At 42.9% G+C, this 9,684-nt stretch overlaps 1 protein-coding gene across 5 annotated transcripts in view; it reads right to left on the minus strand.

Moving 5' to 3' along the window:
* The window catches only part of SRPK1 (SRSF protein kinase 1), an 85,276-nt gene extending 75,817 nt beyond the window's left edge, over positions 1–9,459 (minus strand). For 3 of the 5 annotated variants that reach the window (XM_070777425.1, XM_070777423.1, XM_070777421.1), the window contains exons 1-2: positions 9,354–9,459; positions 8,763–8,823 (exon numbers count right to left, since the gene is read on the minus strand). In XM_070777425.1, the coding sequence (XP_070633526.1) occupies positions 8,763–8,823; positions 9,354–9,366 (74 nt within the window). In that variant the 5' untranslated portion in view covers positions 9,367–9,459. Of the gene's footprint in view, positions 1–3,335; positions 3,365–8,367; positions 8,704–8,762; positions 8,824–9,353 lie in introns of those variants that run through there. The other 2 variants (XM_070777427.1, XM_070777422.1) reach the window with 2 other exon arrangements.
* Between the last annotated feature and the right edge of the window lie 225 nt (positions 9,460–9,684).

Consider the following 9,684-nt stretch of genomic DNA (forward strand, 5'->3'; position numbering starts at 1 on the left):
ATTATTGAAATGATGTTAGACAAAAAGCAAATCTGAATAATTTTCTTATCTTTCTATACTTCTATTTATTATTTTTGGTTGCCCTGGGTCTTCACTGCTACTCACAGGCTTTTCTCAGTTGCAGTGAGCGGGGGCTTCTCTTTGCTGTGGAGCATAGGCTCTACGAGTATGGGCTTAGCAGTTGCGGCTCACAGGCTCTAGAGCCTCGGCTCAGTAGTTGTTATGCAGGGACTTAGTTGCTCCAAGGCGTGTGGAATCCTCCTAGACCAGGGACTGAACCCACGTTCCCAGCATTGGCAAGCGTATTCTTATCCACTGTTATCACCAGGGGAGTCCCTCAAGCGATTCTGAGTTCAAAATGAGTCATAAAGCAGCAGAAACAACTCACAACATCAACAAGGCATTTGGCTCAGGAACTGCTAACAGTGTGGGGCTGCCTCAAGAGGTTTTGCAAAGGAGATTAAGAGTCTGCACGATGAGGAGCATAGTGGCTGGCCAGCAGAAGTTACAATGACTAATTGAGAGAGATCATTGAAGCTGATCTTCCTACAACTACACAAGAAGTTGCTGAAGAACTCTGGGTCAACCATTCTACAACTGTTTGGCATTTCAAGCAAATTGGAAAGATGAAAAAACTCAGTAAGCTGAGCTGACTGAAAATAAAAAAAATCATTATTTTGAAGTGTCGTCTTCTCTTACTCTATACAACAATGAATCATTCCTCAATCAGATCATGATGTGTGACCAAAAGTGGATTTTATATGACAAATGGCAATGACCAGCTCAACAGCTGGACCAAGAAGCAGCTCCAAAGCACAGGTCATGGTCACTGTTTGGTGGTCGGCTGCCCACCTGATCCACTACAGCTTTCTGAATCCTGGTGAAACCATTACATGTGAGAAGTATGCTCAAAAAATTGATGAGAGGCACCGAAAACTGCAATGCCTGCAGCCGGCACTGATCAACAGAAAGGGCCCAATGCTTTTCCACCACAACACCTGACCGCTTCAAAGGTTGAACAAATTGGGCTACGAAGTTTTACCTCATCTGCCATATCCACCTGACCTTCCCCCTAACCGACTACCACTTCTTCAAGCATCTAGAAAACTTCCACAACCAGAAGGCAGAAAATGCTTTCCAATTCGTCAAACCCCAAAGCATGGATTTTTACACTACAGGAATAAACAAACTTAATTCTTGTTGGCAAAAATAGGTTGATTACAGTGGTTCCTATTTTGAGTAATAAAGATGTTTGAGCCTAATTATAATGACTTAAAATCCACAGTCTGAAATGGCCATTACACATTTGCACCAACCTAATAAAAGAGCCCATGTGTGACAAAAAATTTTAGGTGTGATAATAGTACTGTAGTTATGCATTTAAAAAGGAAGAGTCCAGGATTTCCCTGGCAGTTCAGTAGTTAAGACTCCTGTGGTCCCAGCACAGGGGGTATATGTTCAATCCCTGATCAGGGAACTAAGATACCTCATGCCACATGATGTGGCCTAAAAAAAAAAAGAAGAGTCCCAATCTTACCAAATGATATGTCTGGGGTTTGCTTTCAACTAAGATGGAAGGAAGTAGAAGATATAGATGAAATAACATCAGCCATAGTTGATAACTGTTGAAGTTGAGGTGAATTTTGCCATTTTCTCTTGACAATCAAGCTGTCAATTCTGCACAACCTCGGAATTACTGCATTTCACAAATTCAAACATGAAAATGTTTCCCACCAATTCACATCTCTGAAATAAAGACACATCTTATATTGAATGGTGCTATCAGGTTAATTGGAAGTATTTAATAAAATGGTGAATTAAAAACTAATAGCATCTTAAATTCAAAGAAAAACTGTATAAAATATATTTAGATACCTATATCTCTTTAGCTAAATCATTAAAACTACTAGCTACCTGAACTTTTTTATATGCTTGGATTACTTCAGATACAGTGAGAGAAGCATAAAAGTACTTTAGTCAATATAAAAATGAACTTAGTCCCCAAACCAGCATTGGTGGTAGACAGGATTTGGGAAACACTGGGCAAAAGTCTATATAAGGTGGGAGGAAAAATATGTTTGCTATCGTTATTCTACCAGGTCTAAAAAATATGGTAAAAATGAATTTTTGTTGACCAGCCTGTCTTTTCTTCATTTTTAACAAAGGAGTTCCTAAGCAACAGTCACTTTTAGCATTTCAACAAGTTGCTGGTTTCAAGCAATCTAAAGGAACACGGTAAAGCCTCTGGGTCTTGCTATAGAAGAAACACTAACAAATAAAATTTAGTAACATATATAAACTTACTGAGAAAGAAGACAAGAAAACATTTCTGATAACAGCAATTCTAAAAGTGAAATTTTAGTAGTATATAATTTTCCAAGTACATATTTTAATGGAATCACACAAAATTAAAAATGCCACTGTTTTTTAAACATCGGACAGTTGACAATTACCTTTGAAAATGTCAAAAAGCAAAGAAAAAGATTAGCCACATTTAAAAAAGTTAATTTATGTCAAAAACACACTATAAATGCAATTTGAAAGGCTATGAAGTTGAGAGAAATACAAACCTGCCACTTAACAAAAGCTATATTCTTATCAAGTAGCTCTTAAGATTAAGAAAAGAATCAACATCCAACATAAAAATGGGCAAAAGATAGTAGCTGGCCAATAATATCCTCCAAATGGTCAACTTTGTTAGTAATAAAAGAAATTAAGGTATCTCGTAGATTACCATTTTTGAGAAGCTTTTTCAAGTAATACTGCCCAGTCCTGGAGGCTAAGCAGGAGCTGGAAGAACATTCCTATTCCTCACACTCTGCCTGCAGCCATCCTCCTTCAAGTGTCACCTTAGTAATGTGGCTTCCTTCACCCTATTTAAAACTGCACCCCCATCCCAGCTTCTCAATCCCTCTTATCTTCCTCTATTTTCCACCTTATCACTTAACATACTACATAATTTACTTACGATGTCTGTTGTTTATTCTTTGTATCCTCTCATTAAAATAAACTGCTTCTAGAGAAGCGAAAAGCAAAGGAGAAAAGGAAAGATATAAGCATCTGAATGCAAAGCTCCAAAGAATAGCAAGGAGAGATAAAGCCTTCCTCAGCTTCAATGCAAAGAAATAGAGGAAAACAACAGAATGGGAAAGATCTCTTGAAGAAAATTAGAGATACCAAGGGAACATTTCATGCAAAGATGGGCTCAATAAAGGACAGAAATGGTATTGACCGAACAGAAGCAGAAGATATTAAGAAGAGGTGGCAAGAATACACAGAACTATACAAAAAAGATCTCCATGACCCAGATAATCACGATGGTGTGGATCACTCACCTAGAGCCAGACATCCTGGAATGTGAAGTCAAGTGGCCCTTAGGAAGCATCACTATGAACAAAGCCAGTGGAGGTGATGGAATCCCAGTTGAGCTATTTCAAATCCTGAAAGATGATGCTGTGAAAGTGCTGCACTCAATATGCCAGCAAATTTGGAAAACTCAGCAGTGGCCACAGGACTGGCAAAAGTCATTTTTCATTCCAATCCTAAAGAAAGGCAATGTCAAAGAATGCTCAAACTACCGCACAATTGCACTCATCTCACATGCTAGTAAAGTAATGCTCAAAATTCTTCAAGCCAGGCTTCAGCAATGAACCGTGAACTTCCAGATGTTCAAGCTGGTTTTAGACAAGGCAGAGGAACCAGAGACCAAATTGCCAACATCCGCTGGATCATGGAAAAAGCAAAAGAGTTCCAGAAAAACATCTATTTCTGCTTTATTGACTATGCCAAAGCCTTTGACTGTGTGGATCACAATCAACTGTGGAAAATCCTGAAAGAGATGGGAATACCAGACCACCTGACCTGCCTCTTGAGAAATTTGTATGCAGGTCAGGAAGCAACAGTTAGAACTGGACATGGAACAACAGACTGGTTCCAAATAGGAAAAGGAGTTCGTCAAGGCTGTATATTGTCACCCTGCTTATTTAACTTATATGCAGAGTACATCATGAGAAACGCTGGACTGGAAGAAACACAAGCTGGAATCAAGATTGCCGGGAGAAATATCAATAACCTCAGATATGCAGATGACACCACCCTTATGGCAGAAAGTGAAGAGGAACTAAACAGACTCTTGATGAAAGTGAAAGAAGAGAGTGAAAAAGTTGGCCTAAAGCTCAACATTCAGAAAACTAAGATCATGGCATCTGATCCCATTACTTCATGGGAAACAGATGGGGAAACAGTGGAAACAGTGTCAGACTTTATTTTTTTGGGCTCCAAAATCACTGCAGATGGTGACTGCAGCCATGAAATTAAAAGATGCTTACTCCTTGGAAGAAAAGTTATGACCAACCTAGATAGCATATTCAAAAGCAGAGACATTACTTTGCCAACAAAGGTCCATCTAGTCAAGGCTATGGTTTTTACAGTGGTCATGTATGGATGTGTGAGTTGGACTGTGAAGAAGGCTGAGCACTGAAGAATTGATGCTTTTGAACTGTGGTGTTGGAGAAGACTCTTGAGAGTCCCTTGGACTGCAAGGAGATCCAACCAGTCCATCCTAAAGGAGATCAGTCCTGGGTGTTCATTGGCGGTACTGATGCTAAAGCTGAAACTCCAATACTTTGGCCACCTCATGTGAAGAGTTGACTCATTGGAAAAGACTCTGATGCTGGGAGAGATTGTGGGCAGGCGGACAAGGGGACGACAGAGGATGAGATGGCTGGATGGCATCACTGACTCGATGGACATGAGTTTAAGTAAACTCCGGGAGTTGGTGATGGACAGGGAGGCCTGGCGTGTTACGGTTCATGGGGTCGCAAAGAGTCGGACACGACTGAGTAACTGAACTGAACTGAAGTATTTAATGAATAGGAGCTGGTTAACTTTTTCTGGAGAAAACTTTGACAATATGAACTTAAAATTTTTTAAATGTACACACTAGTAATATCACTTCTAAGAATTTATCCTAAAGAAATAATCACTGATGGGAGCAATAGTAATCCAAAAGACTATTCATCTTAGCTGTGAAGTAACAGCATATAGTGGAATGTTTAAAATGACGTGAAATACTTAAGTTGTAAAAAATGTTCCTGGTAATGTCTACTACTGAAAAATATATTCAATAATTCTATTTTTGTCTTAAAAAGTATATGCATGTTTATTAATAGGAACTAAAATAAATTATGGTCCATCCATTTGATGGAATGCTAAATGAAGCTACTGTCTAGTGTCTTGATATGGAACCATTCCTAAGATGATGAAAAAGGCAGACCTTTAAAAAAATGGTAATCCTGCACTATATGGAACTGGGGCAGAACCAATTTTCAAGGTATGTTGTTAAACATAAAACACATCTAATACCATTTAATTAAAAATTATTTCAAGTTTATGTACTTTACCCTTTACTGAATAAAAATGTTGAAAATTTTTTTCAAAGTATTGTCCCTTCTGAGTTTTCAATTACATTGCAAAATTAAGAAATAAAACCTCCTCCCCTCTGATTTCATATATGAGTGCTAAAATGAGCAAAAGCACTTCTCCAGCTCAAAAAATTTTACTACAAAATTTATACTAACTTCATAAAGTTCTTTAACTGCAAATACAGTGTAAATTACTGTCCAAACTAACTTCCTAGGCTACGTAATAATCAGTTATGAAATCTATTCTGGAATTATATGATTCTGTGGAATAGAAACACATATATTTCTATATAATATATATGTACATCTATATATGTTTCTATTTCATACAATTTCAAATGCAGATGTAAATTGCACTGAATTATAAAATTACAATAAACAAATAAAGGCACACAGCTTTTGATATACACATTGAAAACTGAACACTCAAAGGGAGATAGAACACTATCCTTTAGAAACAGACATATCCAGGGGGCGATGAATGTATACCTCAACACCAAGGCATCCTGAGGTCCCTTATTCAGAAGCCTCTGTTCACTAGGCTTCTACCATAACTGTCCTTAGATACACCAAAAGGAATTGTCACTGGGAGATATACCAGGACTTTGGGGCGTGTAAGATCTGGGTTAGAATCCTAGCTTCAAATTTTCTAGGTGGGTAATCTGGTGAATCTCAATTTCCTTATCTGTAAATAAAATAGAGACTGTCACCAACTAGTTAACATTAGTAAATGAGAGTACAGTGTGTGAAAAAGTGAAATGGAGAAGGAATTCCCCAAGTAAGACAACTAAAGATCCCCAGGTCAGATCTTTCAGCAGAGTTAAAAGAACAGAAAGGAAACAAATCCTAAAGAGCACTGAACTGGAAAATAGGAACACTGGATTCCAGTTTGACACTGCTACAAACAGGTGCAGCTCCCCGGGCATATTCTCTAAAGTGTGTCGATTCCAGTATTAAGATCCACAAAATAGAGACTAAAAATCCTTTCTACCTGTACCACCCCAGGACTAAATTACTAGGATGTCATTTACTGTTTTACATGAAAATTTTCTAAAGTTATTAATTTAAATGCTTTTTTTAAAACAAGTCCTGATCAGTTTTCATTATGACTGAGCTACCAGTGGTAACATATAAGACTGTTTCCCTAACTAAGTAATCCAAGGTCCAAAGACTAAACTATGACATGCTTTTTCTCAGACTTTCTCCTTGACTAATCTGGTAACTAGCAGCCTGCTTTTGCAAAATGACTGGAAACCAGGAGGGCAGTCAGAAGTTATGGAATAGTCAGGTTACCTGAGTCAAATGGGCTTGAACTTCTGACACGGTTCTGTAACCAAGCTAATTAATTAGACTTCTCAGGTACTTAAAAGGAGGCTGGAGAAACCTGTCCCCCCAAATCAAAATATTAATTAAAATTAAAAAAAAAAAGCACCTCTGAAACTACAAGTAAATGAAGGTGGTTCAAAGAATCAAGGTTGTACAGTAACTGCTAATTATATGTAATATTCACTTGTTTTTGTGCAAGTAACTCTAAGTTACCCACGGCAGTGAATGGAGTAACAGATAATCCAAAATACATACATTCAGCTTTACAAATAAAACATATGGTCTAAATAGATAATCCAAAGTAATGAATATCTGGTTAAAAATAAAGTATATGATCACCCCTACTATATTTACTTCCCAAATTATATATAGGCTGATTCAGGCTAATATCAAGGTTAATTTCCTTATGGAGAGAACAAAAACAGAAGAATTAGAATTAGAATTATTTAGAAGAATTCTAAATAATACAGTGAGTAATAAAATCACCACCTCCTTACATCAGCAGAAAACATATTGGTTTATAACACATTCATATCAGCTCCAGAGAGAGTAACAACACACACACACACACACACACACACACACACACAGAGTAATATTTAAATTCCCACTGCACAGGAGAACCACAGAGAGTAACAGAACGAACACACACACACACACACACACACACACACACAGGAGAACCACAGAGAACACACACACAAACATTTAAATTCCCACTGCACAGGAGAACCAGGTTAGCTCCCTGTTGCTTCTATTAAACCTATCTGAGTAAAAACTGGTTTTTGAATCATCCATATATGGATAATCAAGGGGCAAACCAAATACGTACAATTTAAATACACTGGTTACCAAGCACTTCACAAAATAAAAAATTTCATAAAACAGTTGACTGAAACGAAGCAAGAGTTGAGTTCGTCTACTTTAGCTCTATTGATACAAGTCATTATTTGCTCTCCTGAAACATTAGGTAGCCGCCAAAAACAATACACATACGTACACTCACGCACACATACCCGGATCTTGTATTATCACTCAGAAAGGAAACCTAGGGAAGCCTCAGAAATGAGTTTCATCAGCTCAGAAAGACGTAGATGGTGTACAACTCCAGGTAGACCCAAGTAAATGGAAAAGTGTTCAGAAAATGCATTTTTTTCCCAAGGCCCTCTGCAATTAAACGTGAGTATAAGATAAAAGTTCTTCAGACTAAGACTCACTTGCGAAGCCCTCTACTGGGCGTTTTTATGAAGCTCTGACCAACTTTTGTGCTTCCCACAATAGCGCTAAACCACGATTATGCATCCTGCTGATAAAAACGGGCCTGTGGCACTGAACAAACCATGCCAGAATCCAACGGCGTCGTTGGCTAAACAACTTCCCCGCCACTGCTGCGATGCCCACTCCAGAAGGCCTCTGCATTCAGCGCAAGACAAGCAGCAACCGAAACCGGCTCCAGACCAGGGGGCTGCCTGCACACCGCGAGGAAGGAGAGACGCCTGCATACTCAGGAAGTTGCCTAACCCAGGGGGGAAGCTCCTGCCCTCCTCTATAAAAGGGAGCGTGTAGGCTGGCAGACCGAAAGACGGAAAATTCATTCAAGAATTCCCTGGCTGCCTACCCTGCACACGTAGGAGGCAAGTTAAGACGCTGAGACGCAGGTATGGAAAGAGAACAGTTCACAAACTGATCATGATCCAACAGCTCGGTGCGAAGGCCCAAACTCGGGGAGCCGGTGCCTCATCCTGTAGCTGGGAAGGTAATGGCCCGGGCTGCTCCGGTCCTCCACCAATAGCCCTTTTCCAGCAGGCGCCGGGCTGCTCAGAACCAGACCTTCAGCAACCGAAGCTCCCTCCCACATGGTTCCAGGGGCGCAACCCTCCACGGCCGCCCCGAGGCCATGTGGCCGGGGCCGCCCGGGTGCCCCAGACCCCGTGAACGTTCCAGGCGTGAAACCGGAGGAGAGGAAGTGCGGGGATAGACCCAGAGAACGGAATGTTGGGGTGCGAAACTCACTTCCTCTGGGCTTTGTCCTTCTTGGCCTTGGTCCTTTTCTTTCGGGCCTGGAGCGCAAGCACTGCAGGAGAGAGGGATGGATGAAGGGCGAATGGGGAGAAAAGGAGGCGACCAAGGTGAGGGTGGAGACCCAGCAGGGGTGCGAGGCCCTGGCGCCGGGCCTGCCTGAGGGGCGGCTCCGGGCTGAGGGCCGCGGCGTTTGCTGGGCGGCCGCTCGGGGGGCTGGCGGCCCACGGGGCGCAAAGCAGCGCCCAGGCGGGGCGCGCCGGAGGGGGCTCGGGCCGGGTCAGGGAGCTGGCGAGCAGTGGTCGGCCTCGCCGGGCGAGGGCCGGGCCCTGGAGCGGCCCCAAGTCGCGGGCGGGCCTGGCGGGGAACAAGGGGCGATGACTGCCGGCGCGGAAGGACGCCCGAGCTGAGGGGCGCGGACCCGCAGCCCAGAAGCGGGGGGTGAGGGGCGGCGCCACCTCAGTGGAGGGGTGCCGCACGCCCGGGGACCGGACGGCGGCGGTTAGGCTAAGCTCCCGGCGGTGACCCGGGCCTCGCCCCCGGCGGCCGTTGCCCCTCGTGGCGGGAGGCCGCTTCACCGCTCACCTTTCCGCTCCATGGCGAGACCGGTAACCGCCAGGCGCCTGCGCACTCGAGTGGCGCTGACTCCCGCTCCCGCCGCGGCCCCAAACCCAGCCCGCGCACGCCCCGCCCACCGGCGCCTGCCCCGCCCCGCCCACGACGGCGCGCGCCTGCGCGCTGAGCGCGGAGCCTACCACCTGCTCGCGAGGAGGGGAGGGCGAGAAGAACAGGAGAGGAAGGAGGGGAAGAACGCCGAGCGTGAGCGCGCGCGCGGTGTTTGAGAAGCGAGCCTGGAAGCCTCGCAGTACGAGGTTTATTCCATTCGCCGGGCGGTCGCCCCCTGAGGAATGGCGAA

The sequence above is a fragment of the Bos indicus genome, chromosome 23, assembly GCF_029378745.1.
Source record: "Bos indicus isolate NIAB-ARS_2022 breed Sahiwal x Tharparkar chromosome 23, NIAB-ARS_B.indTharparkar_mat_pri_1.0, whole genome shotgun sequence".
Taxonomy (NCBI): domain Eukaryota; kingdom Metazoa; phylum Chordata; class Mammalia; order Artiodactyla; family Bovidae; genus Bos; species Bos indicus.